Below are 20,000 nucleotides of genomic sequence, written 5' to 3' on the forward strand. Positions count from 1 at the left end.
AGCGCCCTCCAGCGTGGCAGCAGAAAAACACCTTTTTTTTGGAAATGGGTGCATCTGCAAACGTATTCCCAAAAACTAATTACGACATTAAGCTGAAAAATTTATCGCATATATTAGAGATATCGATAAATATATGGTGAAAAAATCACATTTCTATCTTTATCCATTCCTCCAAAATAATTTTTCAAAGTAAGGCAAAAAAACGGCCTTCACACGGGATGACCCCCTTAAGGGACCGAAAACTGGCGATTTCGACGTTAATAGACAACTGCCGATTTTCAAGCCGATTTCAACCCTATTGTACCGAACGTGAACGTCATTGTCATAGAATAAGAGAAATTTCTTGAATGGTAACATTGTTCATGCGTTTTAACGTAAGGTAACGTTTTCATGCGAATTCATTAACTTTGGTTATTGGGAATTTTCTATTTATCCCTGAATTAATCTTATCAGCCGAAGCTTTTATTCGGTGGTTAATCAAATGTATAATACATACACATAGAAAGCATTGTCGACCTATCTGGTTCCATTCTGAGGAGCATTCGAAGTTGAGCTATCGAGGTTCGTGCAAGGTCTCTGCGGGTAAGGTGTGAGTTGGGAGTTGTGAAAGTTTACACAAGTAGTATGTCTTCGGTTACAGTTGTACACAAAAGAGTGATATTTTGCAATATTTAACTGTCCACATACATGTAGGTACATAGTTAAAAAAGCCCAGAAACTCTCTTTGCGCCCAACTAGACCGAGGGGCGACTAACCTAAGGATGAGTTGAACGCGACAGCCAAAGGTATCCATCACAGCGATGACGTGTTTTAACTACGCGAAAATTTATTGCTACATCCCGATTGTCGACAAAAACACTTCAAGCGGTGGTTCTAAACTACAGAGATCTTAAATGGTCTTAAATGGAAGACAGTACGAATCAAGACTGAAGCCCACTAGATAAGATTGTTACCGAATATAACTCTTCGGACTATAGCACAGGTTGCAAGGATGACAGCATCTCCATGTATAGCCTGGCCCTTGGATCGCACGTTTTCAGCACTTTATATAGATTTTGCGGGACTAATTGCGGCGTTGAAATCACGGCTGGGATTACTTCGATCTTTTGTAATCTCCAAGTCTACCTCATATTGTCCGCCAAGGGGCGATAGTTCCGGATTTTCAGGTTTTGTGCCTTACTATAATCGATTCAATGTCTGTCTGTCTGTCTCCCCCTTTGTGTGCAACATCCGATTTACTCAGAAGCGGCTGAAGCTATTGACATGAAATTTGGTGAGAATATGTGGTCATTGAATTCCTTTACATCCAACAAGTGGCATCATTTTGGAATAAGTTTAAGGGAGGGTAAGACCGAAAAAGCGCAACAGGTTTCCTTCTAAGAACCTATCCAACCGAAAAACCAAAAAGTTTAAAGTGTAGATGCACCACGATCTATCAAATCTATGCCTCAAAATATATCGCATTCCGATAACTTATCAAATAAAGTTAACCGTAGCATATTATGATACTGTATCTCGGAAATTTACCCAACCCAACCCCGTAAGTTCAACCTAAAATTACAAATTACGGACGTCATACGAATAATATGAAATGCAGTTTTAGAAAGCTTAAAGGAGATTCAACCATTATTAATGGACGGTCAAAGTTTTGCATTTCACATCGATTTATCGTACTCTAAGTCACGTATGCCGTCATAATCACATAAAGTGAGCTCAAATGAACGACTGAGGTCAATTTTGGAAATACATATGAACATATATCAATGAATACTTTGAATTATTAGCGTGCATAGGAAATTTCGTATATAGGATGAACGCAAAACCTTTATACCCAAAACGAGAAGCTTCCAGTATTCCGACTTGTTTCTAGCCATTTTTTAACAGTATCCCGGTCGGTAAAAGTGTCAATCCACAGTATTTTGACCTGATCATTTTCCAAGATTCTCTGCGGAGTACACTTTAATAATGATGGTAAGTTGCCACTAAGTTATATTTAAATGCAAGGTTTTGAAGGAAAATCTTGCAGATGGAGACTATTGTACTCGGTACGATTCAACATCCTGCAAGCAGATGTTATGTGCTGGATAGTTTCCTCCTCACATCCTCCTCCTCTTTGCATAACCTACAACTGGAGTTGGTGATTGAGAAGTCATGAAGAATGTACCAAAGCATCCAAAGTTGAAGTTTGAAATTCTTCGGTCTCACAGATTAGTACACCGTTAGTCAACTATTCGTTGGAGGCTTTTTGATACGACCCCGGTGAATGGGTTTCTCTTTCCACATGTCAATCTTCTCAAGTTCAAAGGAGGGAATTTGTTATCTTTCATGACGGTAGTCTGCTGTAATTAACTAGTGAATTGTTTCTCAAAGGAAATCTTAAGAAGAGAATGCACATGATTTAAGTGCAATGTCAAGTACTCCATGCTCTTGGTGATATAGAATAGTGATCCTCAATTTTTCGGGAGCCCTATTGCCTATGTTATTGTTTGCAAGAACTACCCTTACTCGCCTATTGACAGATTTTGAACCGGTGTTACTCGACTGATTTAGAAATCAGTATTATTCTGCTGGCCTGGTCTGATTATCCTTCAGATTAGGGTTACATAATTCGGCAAGTCCTCGCACGAACTCCTCACGGTGACCGCTGGAAATTGTCTGGCCAGGAGTGTGTAAGACCGGCTGGGAGTAGGATCATTCAGCTGATGAGGATGTGTTTGACTGCTGGTCATGTGTATAATGGCAAGTGGATCTGGCTGTCGGATGAGCCGAAGCAACAGCCCGAAGATCGCCCTCCCTGCACTGGAGAATGTGCGAATAGGGCCCCAAACCAAGGTGGATCAGCATACGCCAAGGGATGTGTGGGCAATGGGTCTTGGCTCAGTCTTTGCTATGCAAACTTTGAATATTTTGGGCACCTTTAGTTTTAAATAAAACCCTAATCCCAGTGGCTTGGCTAGCCATGATGGACATTCTTTCCGGACCAAGACACGAACTCACATAAAAAGCTAAAAAACAGCCGATAGGAAAAGAGGTGGTGATGCTAGGCGTGTCATCGGAGAACAAGCTGCTGGTAACCAGGAGACAGAAGCCGTCGAGGGCAGTAAAGTCGGTGCCAGCCGTAGCACCACTCTGCTGAAACCGTAAGGATATCTTGGGGCGAGGCAGTAAACTGACTAATGGTTTCTAGCTTGGAATCGCGGTAAATACTGGGGAATTTTCGATGATTATAAGAGTCTAGTAGACGAACAGAAGGCGAAGCCCATCGCTCTCAAACGAAAACGATCTTATGACTAGGTTGAAGAAAAACACAAGCGGGGCGGAATGTAAAAAGTTTCAGATGCTAAGCAACCTCTATAAACAGGTAAGCAGCAACAGCCAGTCGACCAGTAATGAACTGCGAACCTTTCAGCCATGTAGCCAGGAGTCACTTACGTGTGGCGCTGGCGGATGGCAATTCCACTAACGGCAAATTAGCCCGGAGGTGTAGCCCAGTGCTGAGGCCACGCTGTCCGAGATGGTCATTGAGCATCCCCTGGACCACAAACGCACACGTAATTCATACCCTGCATCAATTCCTCTCAGGTGGTCCATGAATTCCACGTTATAGAATGTGAGGACCAATTCTCCACGGACTTTCTCATGGATAAGAAGAAGGACTAGGTGCTTATCAAGGAGGAGGAACCCCAAGCGAACAGCCAACCTTTCCCGCTCCGTATAAACGGAGAGTGCTTGGAGGCATTGGAAAAGACAGGCTAGAAAGTGTAGTTCGGAGCCAGGAGCGCAAAGGTGGATGACCTGAATCCAATCGACGCTGACAACGAGCTTTTGGAGGAGTTGAGGATCAACGGTGCGGCGGGAGCAAGCAGATCCTGCTGATGGTAGCACGGATCAATTTGCAGCATTCAAAGCGCGCCTCGGCTAATTTACTTGTCTTCCTCCTAGAAGAAGTCATCGACGTCGCACTACTACAGCAGCCCTAGATCGTAGACGAACAAACCGTCAAAGGTCTCCAAATCAAACATTATAACTATAGGGTTTAACTAATCTTCACTGTGTCTTGAGTCTTTTAAATTAATTTAAAATAAATTATAACCCGTTTTCTTATTTTTTATGATCGAGCCGAAGTGTTCCGCGCCGCGGTTGGATACAGAAGAGACCGACTTATTTCCATGCGGTCCTTACTGTCCCAACCAACGGCATTTTTTTACCGCTGGCTCTCCACTCCCCCGGTGCGTTCTGAAAACGAGTGAGTGAGAGAGTTTCCGCGTTCAGCGCCATCTACCCGTCCGCATCCGCAACATCCGAAATAAATTTCGAATGCTGCAGATCCTGCCGCGCCACATCACTCCGCCCCCAGACGAAACCTAGGGGGTTTCGGCGACGGATCCCCGAACTTCGTTCGCCGTTAATCCACAAAGCGGACACGACGTTGCTTCGGGGCGCACACGGGTTTCAGCCTGGACAAAGAGACCGCCTTTTTGTGACCACCGATCTCGAGCTGGAAGAAATGTTCTCCCCTCTCGAGAACGCGGTACGGGCCCTCATATGGAGGCTGCAGCGGCTTCCGGACGGCATCCGTCCTGATCAGCACGTGCGTGCACGTGTCCAGTTCCTTGGGCGAACAAGCAGGTATGGACGAGTGTCGAGTGGGTGGTGGCGCTTTGATGCGTCGGAGATTGTCCCTCAGCAGACGCACCAACCCCGACTCCGTGAGACCCGATCTCTTGTCGAAGACCGGATCGCTTGGGAGTCTTGGGTTCTCCCCGTAAACCAGCTCCGCGGGGCTGGCAGCAAATTCCTCTCGGCGGGTTGTTCGAAGGCCGAGTAGGACGAGAGGCAAGACTTGAGTCCAGGACGGGTCGTCGCGTGCCATAATGGCGGCTTTCAGCGTCCGGTGCCAACGTTCTAGCATCCCATTGGACTGCGGGTGGTATGCAGTAGTCCGCTGGCGTTTAAAACCCAGGAGTTTGCCTAACTCGGAGAAAAGGGTGGACTCAAATTGCATTCCCTGGTCAGTGATGATCACTGCAGGGACGCCAAAGCGAGGTATCCACTCTCGGCAGAGGGCTTCGGCACAAGATTGCGCCGTAATGTCCTTCAGAGGTATTGCCTCAGGCCACCGCGTGAACCTGTCGATGATTGTGAGGCAATACTTGTAACCGTGCGAGTCTCGCAAAGGCCCTATTATGTCGAGGTGTATGGTGTGGAAACGCTTGGTAGTGCGGGGGAATGAGCCCACTTCTTTCCTTACATGCCTGGAGACTTTACACTTCTGGCATGCGCTGCACTCTCTGGCCCAGGAATTGATATCCTTGTTCATGGAGGGCCAGAAGTATTTTCCGGTGACTAACCGGTTTGTTGTCCTGATGCCGGGGTGCGCCAAGTCGTGAACTGCATGGAACACTTCCTTGCGAAATGTGGCCGGAATGTATGGCCGAGGTCCCTTTTCCGAGTCTTCGCAGCAGAGCGAGAGGTTTGAGCCGAAGATGGGCAACTCCCGAAATTTGTATTTGGGGTTGGACTTGAGGCTCTGAAGTGCTGCGTCATCCACTTGCGCCTTGGCAATAGCCGAGAAATCGAGTGAGGCGGGGATGTTAACTTCGGAGACACGAGACAAAGCGTCAGCAACAATGTTGTCCTTCCCGGACACGTGCTGGATGTCTGACGTGAACTGGCTTATGAAGCTCAGGTGTCGAAGCTGACGAGGGGACGCTTTGTCGGGCTTCTGTTTCAAAGCGAACGTGAGAGGCTTATGGTCCGTGAACACTGTGAACGGCCTGCCTTCTAGGGAGAAACGGAAGTATTTGATGGACAGGTATGCGGCGAGCAGTTCGCGATCGTAGGTGCTGTAGTTCCGTTGAGCGGGATTCAACTGCTTCGAGAAGAAGCTCAACGGCTGCCAAACTTGGTCCACCTTTTGGTGAAGGGCAGCACCTACTGCGATGTCAGAGGCATCAACAAAAACGGCTAGGGGTGCATCTTGATGAGGAAATGCCAAAAGTGTAGCATCAGCCAGTTGCTGTCTGGATTTATTGAACGCGCAGACAGCCTCTTCAGACCACACAATCTCTCGTGTGTCTTTTGTTTTGGGGCCAGACAAGTACGCGTTCAAAACGGACTGGTGATGGGCGGCCTTGGGCAGGAAACGACGGTAAAAGTTTAGCATGCCCAAGAACCTCCTCAACTCCCTCACTGTTTTTGGACGCGGGAAGCTTGTGATTGCTTGCACCTTGTCTGGGTCGGGCTGTATTCCTTCAGAGGAAATGGAGTGGCCGAGGAATCTCACCTGTTTTTGAAGGAATTTGCACTTCTCAACGTTTAAGACTAAACCGGCCTCAAGGAGACGTTGAAAAATGCACTCGAGATGGGCTAAGTGCTCAGACTCAGTGGAAGAAGCGACCAAAACATCATCCAAATAGACGAAACAGAAATCGAGGTTTCGCAGGACTGAGTGAATGAACCTTTGAAAGGTTTGCGCCGCATTGCACAATCCGAAAGTCATTCGGGTGAACTCGAAGAGTCCAAAGGGTGTGCATATTGCCGTCTTTGGAATGTCTTCAGGAGTTACTGGGATTTGGTGGTATGCCTTGGCTAAGTCCAAGGTCGAAAAGATGCGGCAATTCGCGAGGTGATGCGCAAAGTCGTGGATGAGTGGAATCGGATATCGGTCAGGAACAGTCTGTGCGTTTAGCCTTCTGTAATCCCCACAGGGACGCCATTCGCCATTTGGCTTAGGGACCATATGTAAAGGGGAAGACCAACAGCTGTTTGAGGGCCTGCAGATACCCTGTTGAACAAGTTGTTCAAATTCTTTCCGCGCGATAGCCAGTTTCTGGGGTGGTAGAGGACGCACCTTTGAGAAAATCGGGGAACCAGTAGTATTTATGTGGTGCTGCACATTGTGCTTTACTGGTTTCGAGAGACTACACTCGGTAGTTATCTGGCTGAACTTTTGGAGGAGTGTCCGAACACGAGAGTCGGAGATGTCTTCCAAAAGAACGGAAAGGTTATTGTCAGCGTGAGATACCATTTGGCCCGACGAATTTAGTTTGGTTGTGGGGTCTATAAGGGACTTATTTTGCAAGTCCACCAGCAACCCATAGTGACACAAGAAGTCTGCGCCTAATATGGGGAAGCTGACATCCGCCAGGATGAAACGCCACGGAAACGTCCTACGCAAGCCAAGACTCACGTCCACTTGCCTGTACCCGTATGTATTGATGCGGGAGGAATTTGCTGCCGCCAGTTTGATGGGTTGTGGGTATAGTCGATGATGCTGGGGTACGGGAAGAACCGAAACCTCCGCACCCGTGTCGACGAGGTAGTTGCGCCTGCTGAGGGGGTCGAAAATAGTTAGACGACGAGGCGCTGCGCTCTGGGTGGCCGTCGCCAAGACCCCCCGCGGACCTAGTTTTTTGCGGTAGGCGCGAATTTGCAAGGTAGCGTACATCTTGTCGCTTTATCTCCGAAGTTACGATGATACCAGCAAATACCCTGGTCCGCAGGCTGTCTTGACGACCTGCTACCCGAACGCCCTTTTCGTGTGGCAGACCGTGAGCGAGCTCGCGGCCTGGCACTCGAACGCTGAGCGTCCAACGTCGCCCGCATCTCGGCCACGCTGGCAGTTAAGGCCGCGATCTCGCGCCGTAAGTCGCTGACCTCATCCGACGGTGGTTGAACGGCCGCTATGGTTGGGCGAACGTACACCTCCTGTACCTGATCGGCCGTTGCTGCCAGTTCCTCCAAGGAACCGGAGACGCAGGCTAGGATCGCCTGGGTGCCCTCCGGGAGCCGGCGCAGCCAGAGCGACTTGATCAGGTCGTCGCCGATCTTCGAATTTATGGGTCCAGGAGATAGTATTAAAAGAATGATAGTTTGGTTAAACTAAAAGTATTTTATTGATTTAACGCGCTTAAATTATTACGTACGTACAGGATGATGATGTGAAAGCTACTGATGATTTATTACAATGCATTCTATTTATATCCTAAATCTAATTACCCCCACGCGCTCACATCTACTGCTAGGTACATGCTGTACTTGCGTGACCCACTTACTCATGGTTTCCAGATGTGATTGTCTGGGGGTTCCCCATACTTAATGCAATGACCAGATGTGATTGTCTGGGGGTTCCCCATACTTAATGAGCGTCGCTCTAATTATACTCTACGTACCACACGGCCATTCCTGACATATCGCCAGTCCCTGGTGATGTAATACAATAAACATTCATATCATACGACAGACACATATTACAACGATTACATACGTATACACATAATTCTGTGAATCCATCAAGATTAATAAGATGTTAATTAGAGATTAAAATACATGATATGCAAAACATGAATACATCTCATAAATAAAATACAGTAATCAAAACAAGAATTATAGTATCAAAGGAAGTTACATATTATAAACATGTCGTATAATAGGGATATTATAAGGACATTTTAATTATTTCACGCGATTTCTCGATCTACTGAGATACTGTGTTCGCCTTCATCTTCTTCGTCGTCATCGGGTTCGAGGTCATCAGCAAACCCACGCCACGGCTTCATGTAGTCTGCTCCGGTTGTTGTTAATATTGGTCCTTCGACTTCACCGATCCTTTCAACTTCATACCTATCGCTGTCCTTTACTCTTACCACTTTGTATGGTCCTAAGAACTTGATGGCTATTTTTAGACCTGGTCCTCGTTGGGTTCTTCTGATGGCTACGACGTCTCCGACTGAATACTTGGTAGGTGGTCGGCGGTTTTTGTTGAAGTTTTTGCTATTTTCAGCCTGTGTTTTCTTAATTTGCTCTACTGCCCTTTTTCTGAGTTCTGATCTTGTATCTATGAACCTTTCTTGTTTGGCCTCTTCTATATACTTTATGATCTCCATATCTTCAGGCATTCTTAATTTGGCACCAAACATAAGCTCAAATGGGGTGGCGTTTATTGAACGATGATGTGTCCTATTTATGGCGTGTTGAACTCTCCTTATGAACTTGTACCATTTGTTAGGTTGGCCGAGAGAAACTTTGGAGAATACGGCGTTTGCTACCTGAATAACGCGTTCAACTTGGCTATTTCCTTGAGACAGATGTAGATCAATCTTGTTTTCTTTGCAAAACTCGTCGAAATCCTTGGAATCGAAACCTTTTGCTCTGTCGGCGATGATGCGTGTCGGAGTGCAGAAATGTTGTTGCAATATGGAAAGTTTTCCAAGGGCTTCTTTGGTTCCTTTGGTTTTTGTGGCAAAAATCCATGTATATTTTGTGAACGCATCCACAATCACAAATAGGTATTTGTAGTTCTTGTTCGTGGATGGTAGTGGACCTACATGATCTATGTGCCAAGTGTGAAAGGGAGCCTCTTCCTTAGGGATTGGTTTGAGCAGCTCCTCTTGTTTGCCTTTCTTTCTTGAAGCTAAAATGCAGGTGACACAGTTGTTAATATAATGATCTACATGCTTTTTCATATTTTCAAATGCGAATTCTTCTTGCAATTTTTCCATTGTCTTTTTTGTGCCAAAATGACCGATGTCGTGAGCTTGCCGAATGATGTTATATCGCATTCCTTTTGGCACAACTAACAGCAATTTTTCGGTTTTCTTTTCGTAGAGCAGGTCGTTGTCCAGGGTATAATTTTTGTATGGCCCTACGTTAAGAAGTTTGCGAATTACTTGCAATTTTTCGTCGTGTTGCTGTGCTCGTTTGATCCTATCCAACAGGGGATCATGTATGAGAAGTATTGAATCCTGTCTGCTCAGAGCGTCGACGTGTTGCATCCTTTGAGCTGATCGATGTTCTATCCTAAAATCAAATAGCTCAAGGAACATGATCCACCTTGCTAATTTCGTTTTCAGCTCCTTGTTGTTCAGTGTCATTTGTAGAGCGGAACAGTCCGTTACTATCTTGAATTTATCATAATTCCTTGCAGGTTTATGCGGAACTTTTCCAATGCTCTCACTATTGCTAAGGTTTCTAGCTCGTAACTATGGTAATTGCGTTCCGTCGGGGTAGTTTTTCTACTCATGTAGTAGACTGGATGGAAAGCATTGTCCTCAGGACACTTCTGGAGTAGAATCGCACCATAGCCATCCTTTGAAGCGTCGGTATGCAGCTCCGTTTCACGATTTGGCCTGTATAGTTGGAGGAGGGGTTCGCTCGTCAGAACGTGCTTCAATTGCAAGAAGGCTTTCTCCTGTTCTGGTCCCCATTTGAAGGTGGCATCCTTGCGTAACAAATTGCTAAGAGGCTTTGCGATGGTTGCATACCCCTTAACAAATTTTCTAAAATATCCCGTAAGCCCGAGCAGGCGTTGTAACTGTTTGGTTGTTCTTGGCTGAGGATAGTTTAGCAAGGCTTCCATTTTAGCTGGTCCTGGCGTGATCGTTCCTTTCTCTACTATGTATCCGAGAAACTCTACTTTCCGCTGTAGAAGCTGAGATTTTTTCCAATTGAATTGAATTCCATTCTTTTGCGCTACCTCTAACACATGCGCCAATCTTTCCACTGCTTGATCCTCGTCTTCAGCTTTCACAAAGGCGTCAACCAGGTAGATTTCCATTATGCCTTCATTGATGAGTTCTTGAAAAACATTCAGTATGAACCTTTGAAATGCAGCTGGTGAATTGCAGAAGCCGAAAGGAGCTCTTTTCGGGATGTATTGTCCCCATGGAGTGACGAAGGACAAGTACTTCTGACTCTCCTCAGATACTTCTACATGAAAGAAGCCGTCTTGGAGGTCCAGCGTGGAGTGCACCATGGAGTTCGCAACTGAGTCTACGGCATCTTCTATAAGTCGCATTGGTTGTTGTTCACGTTCGACGACTTTGTTGAGAGGCTTATAATCGATGCATATCCTAGCGCGTCCGTCTTTTCTATGAGCAACGACAATAGCACTCGCATATTCGGAAATTCCAGGAACTACTACGCCTTTTTTTGTCCATTCCTCAAGTTGTTTTTTGACATCGACTTCATCGGCTGGAGATAGGCGCCTCGGTCGACATGCAATAGGCTGGGTGTTCTTTAGCCTAATTGACATTTTAACCGAGGTTTGAGGAGGCATATTTGCAGAATAATTTTCTAATAACTGCCTAATTTGCTCCCTCCTTGCCTCTGGTACCTTGATAATTGCTTGACGGACCCCATCTTTAGCTTCGCTTAACTCTTCCTCAATAAGTTGTACGAAGTCGTTGCCGATGATTGGTTCTATTTGTGGTCCTTCCTTACTGAGAAAAACCCTGGCAACGTCGAGTATAGGATCACCTAAGAGGATTCTTGATGGTAAATTTTCTTCTGGCACTACGGTATATTTTAGTATGTACTCTGTGCCATTGATCACCGTTGGTATCCTTACACTTCCCAATGTCCGAATAAGGCCACCAGCTCCGCTGAGTGTTCCTTGTTCGCTGTTCAACGGGAAACGATCTTCGATGCGCTTGTAAAAATCCTCTCTCATTACATTGCGATCTGCGCCACTGTCGACTTGGCAATTCTCGATAATTCCACCAATGTATGCTGTAATCCGACTGCGATTACCACTTTTGTATTGCACGTGGTTGATTTTAGGTGCAGAATTGTTTTGTGTTTTTCCTTTGCACTGGACGAAGTTTCGAGAACTGGCCTTTAGGCCCTCCTTGAAATTAGAAGGTCGTTCCTGGACTCCTGATTGTCCTAGACCTGGTCGGGTTGCTTCTAAAGTTGCCTCGGTACAGTCTTTTCGGAGGTGCCCGTACTTGTTGCAGTTATAACAACGCTTTGTACCTTGTCTATGGTGGTGCCGACGTTGATTATGCTCCTCCGACTCCCGAGCTTTCATTTTTTCATGAGACTCAAGTATAATAGTTCCATGAATCGCAGGCGAGATGAAGCACCAATAAGTGTCAATTTAATAGATTGGTCATCCGTTACGCCATTGACGATGTATTGCCTTATCTCGTCTTCGTCCAAGTTAGCCTGAGATGCTAGTAGTTCCATTTCTTGAACGTAAGCCAAAATAGTCTCATCTCTTCTTCTCTTCCGCTTGCTTAGAGCTTCATGTATGTCTGAAGATTTGACACGTTTTCCAAAGGATTCTGTCATACGTGTTTTCAACTCTTCCCATGATATTATGCCTTTTTGACCATCGAGCCATTTCCGAGCGGTACCTATTAGTGCTCTTTTTGCCGCTATGAACTTCTCTACGGGAGACCAAGCATGAATTGTAGCATCTTCGTCGACTCTAACGATCCACGCCCGAACTGACTGGGTTGGAGAATCAGCACTGTATTTCTGCAGTTGTTCCATAGAGACTGACAGTGGTACGCGCCTAAGGACTTGCTGCAAATCGGATAATATTGTTCCTGCGTCAGACATGCTGCCTGTTGGTGTTCGATTAAGCTGCGAATACATCGCCCGGTTGTCTGCGACCGGTGAAAATCCAGAACCGTTGGAATCATGGCGATTTTCCTGATTGTTGTTCGCCGTGAGGATGCCAATAGAATTTCTATGAGTAGTTTCAGCTGTGACCATAGAATTCGATTGATCCTGTGTTGGAGTTGAGGCTGCGCCCGTCCCTTGCTCTGTTCCGGCCGTCGCTGCTGCTGCTGTTGCTGCCGCCGCCTGCTCTGTCACAGTCGACGCTGCTGCTGCGGCTGCTGCCGCCGCTGCTCGTTCTGCTGCTGCCGCTGTAGCCTGCTCTGCCGCGAGTTTATCCAACAGCAGACGCCGCTCGTTTATCCATGATTCGCGTTCATGCTGCACTCGAGCCAAAAATTCTCGATTGCTTTGAGCCTCGTTGCTGCGTTCTGCCTGCATCGCTTGAAATTGCTGTCTAAGTTCGGCTAAGGCGGATGAGAGCTCGTTAGCTTGTCGCTCGGCTTCTTCACGACGCTGTTGTTCCTGCTGAAGAAGCTGTTGATGTGTCATTGTTGTTGTCTTGGTGCTTCTTGGAGGCTGGAAGCGCGACGGGGCGATTATCGATTTCTTTTGATTTTCAATCGTGATTTTTAGTTTTTTCGCACTCACAGAAACCACTTCTAGCACGATAATCACATCTATTTTCACGTATATTGGCTATTAAACAAACACTATTATTTAACTTTTATATATTATAACTCGCGAGTATTCACTTGCTGCTCCACGAAGGAGGTCTCCACGTCAAGGAGATTTATTGCTCCACTAAGGAGATATGACGGCTCCACTTAGGAGAAATGCTCCACCAAGGAGAGATTACGGTATTCGCGAAGATTTGTGCACCAATCAACGCGAATATTAATCAAACTTCTAATTTACTACCTTAGGACGAGCCCCCATATAGGGTTTATGGGTCCAGGAGATAGTATTAAAAGAATGATAGTTTGGTTAAACTAAAAGTATTTTATTGATTTAACGCGCTTAAATTATTACGTACGTACAGGATGATGATGTGAAAGCTACTGATGATTTATTACAATGCATTCTATTTATATCCTAAATCTAATTACCCCCACGCGCTCACATCTACTGCTAGGTACATGCTGTACTTGCGTGACCCACTTACTCATGGTTTCCAGATGTGATTGTCTGGGGGTTCCCCATACTTAATGCAATGACCAGATGTGATTGTCAGGGGGTTCCCCATACTTAATGAGCGTCGCTCTAATTATACTCTACGTACCACATAACTATGGAGTAGTACAAGAGACGCTGATTGGGACAGACAGACGGAGGCAGGGAACGTGTATATTTCCTTGTCCTCCATGACTCTTAGCCGATTAGCTGCGCCAGAAGAATTGCAACATTTAGCGTCCACTATCGACTGCTGCGACGCCGGCGCAAGCCATACGCTTTGGTGCAGCTCGTAAATTAACGAAGGAGCGTAAATGGGCTTCACACCAACTTTCTTTTTTCCCAGCCTCGAGAACTGTGACGGTTGGGAGGAGGTCCTTGACATCACACTACTCAGTTTTTTTTTGGAGTAGGGTAGGTTCATGCGTTTATGCACAAAGAGTTGGACTCCCGCAACAGTACGCTTTCGAACTACTAACCGAACACTTCCCTCTAATCAGAGAACAAGCTCGGAACCGTTTGACACATCACTTCTGGCTAGTCCTCTTGCTCTCCCGGCTTTGGGAGCCTTCAAGTCCGGGAGTTCTTTCAGCAACGGAAGGGGAGGGGAGGAAGGGAGTTGTTAGTTCAGGGAACCCCTTGCCATCCGCTCCCTCCGCCGGACAAGTTCGTTCTTCTTCGCAATAAGAGGAGCCCGAACATTATGCGCAACACGACCCCAGCTGCCAGCGCTCTTCAGCATCTCTCTGAGAATGTTGTCTGGAGAGAGCGTCCCTGTGTCTACATAAAACCACTAAAGAAAACCGTCCCACCTTTCGCAAGAGAAAAAGGTATGTTCAGCGTCGTCCGGTAACTCCATAGCAGAACACACAATCAGGAGATCGCACTTTTCCAATTCTGTGCAGGTAAAACTGAAAACTTGCATGCCCGTTTAGAAGTTTAGTAAGGAAGGTATCAATCCCACCATAGGCTCGGTTCAGCCATCGGTCTAAATTATCGATGAGCCGCGTAGTCCATCTGCCCTTGGCTCATTTTGTCAAGAGATTTGTCACTCGGTAAGGGTGCGTTGACGTTCTCCAGGGGCAACCACCTCTTTTAAGTTTTCGCCCTTACAGCGGAAGATAGCTTTACGCTCCTTTGCAAGGAGGACAACGGGAATCACTCCCGTGGTCACATCAACGCCGGTTCTGATAGAGTGCGATAAATAGGCACCACCCGCAAAGTCTCCCGTCTCTACACTTCAGCAAGGCGTTTACGATGCACCTCCTTGTCAAGGACATTAGTCCATACCTTCGCATCATAGAACAGAACCGACTGCATTGCTCCCATAAGGAGACGCTTCCTAGTAGATGTAGGACCCCCGACATTCGCCATTAGCCGACTCAAGGCCGCGACTCCAGCTGCAGCCTTGTCCGCTGCTGCTCTAATTTGTTCGAAAAAGCTCATCTTCGAGTCGAGCATTAAACCAAGGTGTTTAACCGCTGGTTTTGAGTCTATAGTCAACTCGCTGATCGACATGGGACGCAGGGTCGGGATTCCCTTTCTGGTCAAGATGACTACCTCGGTTTTTTCCAGTGCAAGGCTGAAATCGTGAACAGTCATCCATCGATATGTCATCCATCAATATGTCAAGTCTGCTTTGCGCCTGTTCAACAGTGGGCCCAGCAACAAGTGCCGCAACGTCGTCTGCATAACCGACCAGGCGCGACTCTTCTGGCATATCGAGTCTCAGCACACTATCGTAGAAAGCGTTCCAGAGATCCGGCCCTAGGATAGATCCATGTGCTACTCCCGACTTGATTTCCATCCTCCTCTGGCCCTCTAGCGTATCATAGAGCAGGGAGCGGTCTTCCAGATGATCCCTCAATATCCGTAAAAGATAGCTTGGCACATGGAATGAGTTTTTCAATGTGCCTAGCATATCTGTCCATCGTACTGAATTGAAGGCATTTCGGACATTAAGCGTTATGATGAGTACTATCCGTCGATAGTGAGGCTGTGTGCCTCGGTTCGATGAACCGCACCCACTACTTCCATAACAGCATCCATTGTGGATCTCCCTGTTTTGAACCCGAACTGTCTTAGGGATAAGTCCCCTGCAGATGATGAGCTTCTCGAGCACTTTCCCCGCCATGTCAAGCAACCACAGCGGTTTGTGTGCAGATGGGAGCTCTGGGTCTCCTTTTCCCTCCCTGATCAGCGCGTGTATGGGCACCTTCCAACGAGAAGGAAAAATGCCTTACTTCAAGCAAGCCCCAAGTAGCAAGTCGTTGATGGAACACTAGTTTGTAAACTTCCGCCGGGATGACATTAGGACCTGGCGCCTTCTTGTTTTTCATAGTGAGAACCGCTACTCCAAGCTCTCTTATTGTGAAAAGAGGGCACATGGTTGCTGTCAGCCAACAGAGCCTATTTCAGCTTCCAAAAACTCTTCCGCTTGAAATGTCTCACCATAGGGTCAAAGCTCTTACTGTACAAGACAATGATCTTGCCAGTCCTTATCTATTCCTCGGAAACTTGGGTTCTTAGCAAGAAAAATTGCGAAGCCTTCGCCGCGTTCGAGAGAAGAATCCTCCAAAGAATTTTTGGCTCCCTACATGAGGATGGACAATTCCGTAGCCTACATACCGACGAAATCTATGAGCCACACCATGACCGTCAGGTTGTGGATAAAATCCGGCTCAATAGGTTATGGTGGGCGGGTCACTTAATCCGTATGGATGAAGATGATCCAGTCCCGAAAGACTATAAGGACAATATCTATAGTAGAAAAAGAAGACGAGGCAGACCCTGCCTGAGATAGAGCGATGTGTCTTCGGAAAATGCTAATAGCCGCACTTTTCCTTTCAGCGGAGCAATTAGTCCCTTCAGACTTACATATAGCGTGCACTTTTGCAACTTGTGCTATAATGTGGAAAATTCTATACGATCCATTTGTCTTGCAGTTTTGAATTATATGTCACCGCTGTGAAGCGAGCCTTTGGATATTACCGTCTCCCCATCCTTTTGAAGGTTCATCTCCCGATCCTGTTGCGGAGAGGGGGCTTTGCGGAAGCAAACTTTCAATTTTTGCTCATTTTTGGCTACAAATCTAACACCGTTTTTATTTATGTTATCATTTATATTCTCTTTCAGTTCGCCATCATGCCTCTTTTCTATTTGACTGACGGTTCTCTGATGTGTTTTCGTTGCGGTGGTACTTTAGACGGTTTCCTCCCTGAAGAAGATCCGTGGCTGCTGCACGCCATTCTTTACAATCATTGTAGTTATTTGAGACTTATGAGAGGAATAAGTCATAATGAGGACGATGATGTCAACCATTTCTTGGAACAATGCAACATTTCTTGGAGGAATGCAACACTTGAAAGCGTCCTACAGCGAGAGCTCGAAAATGATAATGAATTTGAAGTAGCTGCAGAAGGAGCTGTGGCATTACCAACTGAACATGTGCACGTGCAGAAACAGTCTTTCGTCAATGAAATCAATGACGATTCTATTACCATGTCAAAATGTTTGTTTGAGTCCTTGGTAAATGGAAAAAACGAAGATAAAAACGAATGCAAAATTTGCTCGGGGGAAAACAGGAATGTCGTATTTTTACCATGTGGGCATGTTGTGGCTTGCTCTGAATGTGCCGAGCGATGCGAATCTTGTCCGATATGTCGGGCTAGGATAGAGCAAAGACATAAATTATATTATTCATAGCTATTTCGGTTATATAGTCCTAGTTTAATTTAATGCTGTAGATCCAGAATTAATTGTATCCAATAAATCGTTGTCTTTATACCGATCGATCTTTTTGATTTGGTGAATGGTAGACAGAGTCAACTGAGAGTGAGGCTGAAATGCTTTGATGAGGAGTGACATTTCAGAGAAGTTAATAGCTATTCTCAAAGCGCAAAATGTCGCGAGAAAACCAGGGTCAAATCTCCAAACGATGTCCGTGTCCGGATAGTTGAGTGGTTAGAGCACGAGGCTGTCGTACCAAAGTCGCGGTTCAAATCTCACTGGTGATAGTGGGATTTGTATTGTGATTTGACGTCGGATATCAGTAGACTCTGCTCTGAATGAGTCAAATTAGGGTAATAATGTCGTGTGACCGCAAAGCTGACCACATTGCATCCTATAGGGTACTGTAATTCTGTAGTGCACCGTTATGGTCTTGAATGAAGTGCTTTAACACATTTCGAGGTATAGCGGTAGATATACGTCGACGATTATAATTATTATTTCTCAGAGGACATGGAGGAATTTTATTCCCTGTCAAATCCTTCTCGATCCCGCTAATGATATCTACTTGACACGACACTGTATGTTCAATGACCAATGCCAAGGTGGAACTGCTTCCCACCGATGTATTTTCCCTTAACTTCTATATTGGAACGGCTGGCAAAACTGCTCCCATTATTCGGGGGTTCCAAGCCTTTATTAACATTAGTTTTGGAAATGTTGTTTGGCTGTCACGTTTTGAAACAGGTAACTGCATGGACGAAGCTGGCAGATATTTGTGGAAGTGTTGACTAGATGACGGATGTCGTATTGAATTGATCATTCACTAAGAAAGGGTGAGAATTTTTTGCGGAATTTGAACTGCCAAAAGAACTTCCGATAAACCGCAGAAACAAAAAGACAAATGTCAACAATAATAGGTAGGAAAGAGGAAATAAAAAGACAAAATGGATAGAACTGGTGATAGAAAAAAGATGAACGGAAGACAACAAAATTAGAAGCGAAAGCAGGAAAGGGAAGGCAGTAGTTATCAGGATACAGGGGAGTTATTAACGCTTATTTATTGGGCCCTCTGCTTCACTTGCTCTTCATCAACTTCGGAAGAATTAATAGGCATTGTGTTCGGTGTAGCATATGGAGGAGGAGCATCTAATCTATCTAGAGAAATTGCTAGTCATGATCCTAGTGAGCCCAAAGTGTCACTTTGTGCATTAAGGTTTAATCTATGAGGAATTTGAAGTCCAAAGTTCTATAATATACTTTTTCCCATACTTTTCCGTTTTATTATCGGTGACATCTTAATATTGCCTTGGCTGAAAAATAAGGGGGGTGATGAAAATTTATCTTTGTACCGTTCTCCAATCTAAGACAAACTCGTCTGTGGGATTTTACCAGGTTAATTTTTTGTAAAAATTGTGAATTTCTAATATAGAGAACATTAAGTTTCACCCTGATGTTCGCAAACAAACCTTGTAACCGTTGATGTAGTGGAATCCCTTCCGTTTCCTGCGCAGGAAAGATACCAAATTTAGTACATATTCAAGCTCATCAGTACTTTAGTCCAATTTTTAACTTTTCAGTACATTTTCGTTTTCCAAACAAAACCTTATTAAAATCGGTTCAATGTGTGTCGGTCACACGCACTTTTCTCAGACAGGGCTATACCGATTGACACGAAATTTGACATGCAATGAGCATCATTATTCTACGTTGAAATTAAGAGGAGGACCTCATACATGCAAAAGGGGAGTGTAAAATTGTTTCTCACCGAATATAGTCATTTTGGGTATCAGATAAAAGGCCTTGATTAGTACTCTCCGGAACCTGTCTTAGTTTTCATATTTGTTAGAAAGACGGAGAGTAGGAGGAGCCGAAACTGATGATTTGTCTAAGGGACCCATTTTCAGAAACTACGCAGCCGAAAAATCTGAAAAAAATCATGAAGCTGCTTCTATATGATGGCCAGGCCTCAAAATACTCTCCATATCGATATCTGCTCAAATTAAGTTAATAATAGTATATTCCTAGATTTGTGGGGAAATTGAATAAAAACCTCTTTTAAGTTTATCCTAGTATTAATATAGATCATAGCATGCAGCATGCTATCTCCAAGTTCGATCAAAATGATACTATTGATAACAAAATTACAGGAGCTTAAAGTTGTCTTTCCTGTCTAAATTTACTGCAACCCAAAGTACTAAATATCAATATCTGACATGCTAAATACATATGCATAGCGGGATATGTACAAATGGGATAGTTCTGCACTCGAATATACTTACAAAAGAAACAAACCTTTCATACCTGAAGCAGCGAGTTTCCGGTTTCCGGACTTGTTTCTTAAATAGATACTCTTCATCAGTCAGGGCAGTCGAACAAATTTCCTGAAAATGATAATACACCATTATTAACTTTATTTGGGAGATATCGGAACCGGATGCATTTTCAGACATAGGTTTCGTCCAGATGCTCCATTTTGATTTTTTTTCAGTTTTTCGGTTCGAAAGTTTCTGAAAAAGAGATCTGTTTCACTCTTTGGGGCTCACATTTTGACCCCACACTCCTCTATGTCTTTCCCAATGTCAGAAATAGGATCAGTATGGAAAAGTACTAATTGAGCACCCGCTTTTCAATAGAAAATGCCTTCATTTATTACATGAAGGGATTCTAAGACCACACGTTCTCCCCGAATTTCGTAACAAAAGATTCAGACAGACAGATAGACATTGAATCGATTTTAAGTTTTGTTC

General features: G+C 45.1%; 1 protein-coding gene across 2 annotated transcripts; it reads left to right on the forward strand.

Annotated features, from left to right (window-relative positions):
* The first annotated feature begins 555 nt into the window (after positions 1–555).
* LOC119650016 (E3 ubiquitin-protein ligase XIAP-like) lies at positions 556–17,289 on the forward strand. 2 transcript variants are annotated; one of them, XM_038052485.1, is made up of 2 exons: positions 556–689; positions 16,657–17,289. In XM_038052485.1, exon 2 carries the CDS (start codon positions 16,666–16,668, stop codon positions 17,224–17,226), a length of 561 nt encoding a protein of 186 aa, XP_037908413.1. In that variant the 5' UTR covers positions 556–689; positions 16,657–16,665; the 3' UTR covers positions 17,227–17,289. The 2 variants fall into 2 exon arrangements, with proteins under 2 accessions (XP_037908413.1, XP_037908414.1); XM_038052486.1 differs by having other exon boundaries at positions 564–693.
* Positions 17,290–20,000: the final 2,711 nt, after the last annotated feature.

The sequence above is a fragment of the Hermetia illucens genome, chromosome 2, assembly GCF_905115235.1.
Source record: "Hermetia illucens chromosome 2, iHerIll2.2.curated.20191125, whole genome shotgun sequence".
NCBI classification, from domain to species: domain Eukaryota; kingdom Metazoa; phylum Arthropoda; class Insecta; order Diptera; family Stratiomyidae; genus Hermetia; species Hermetia illucens.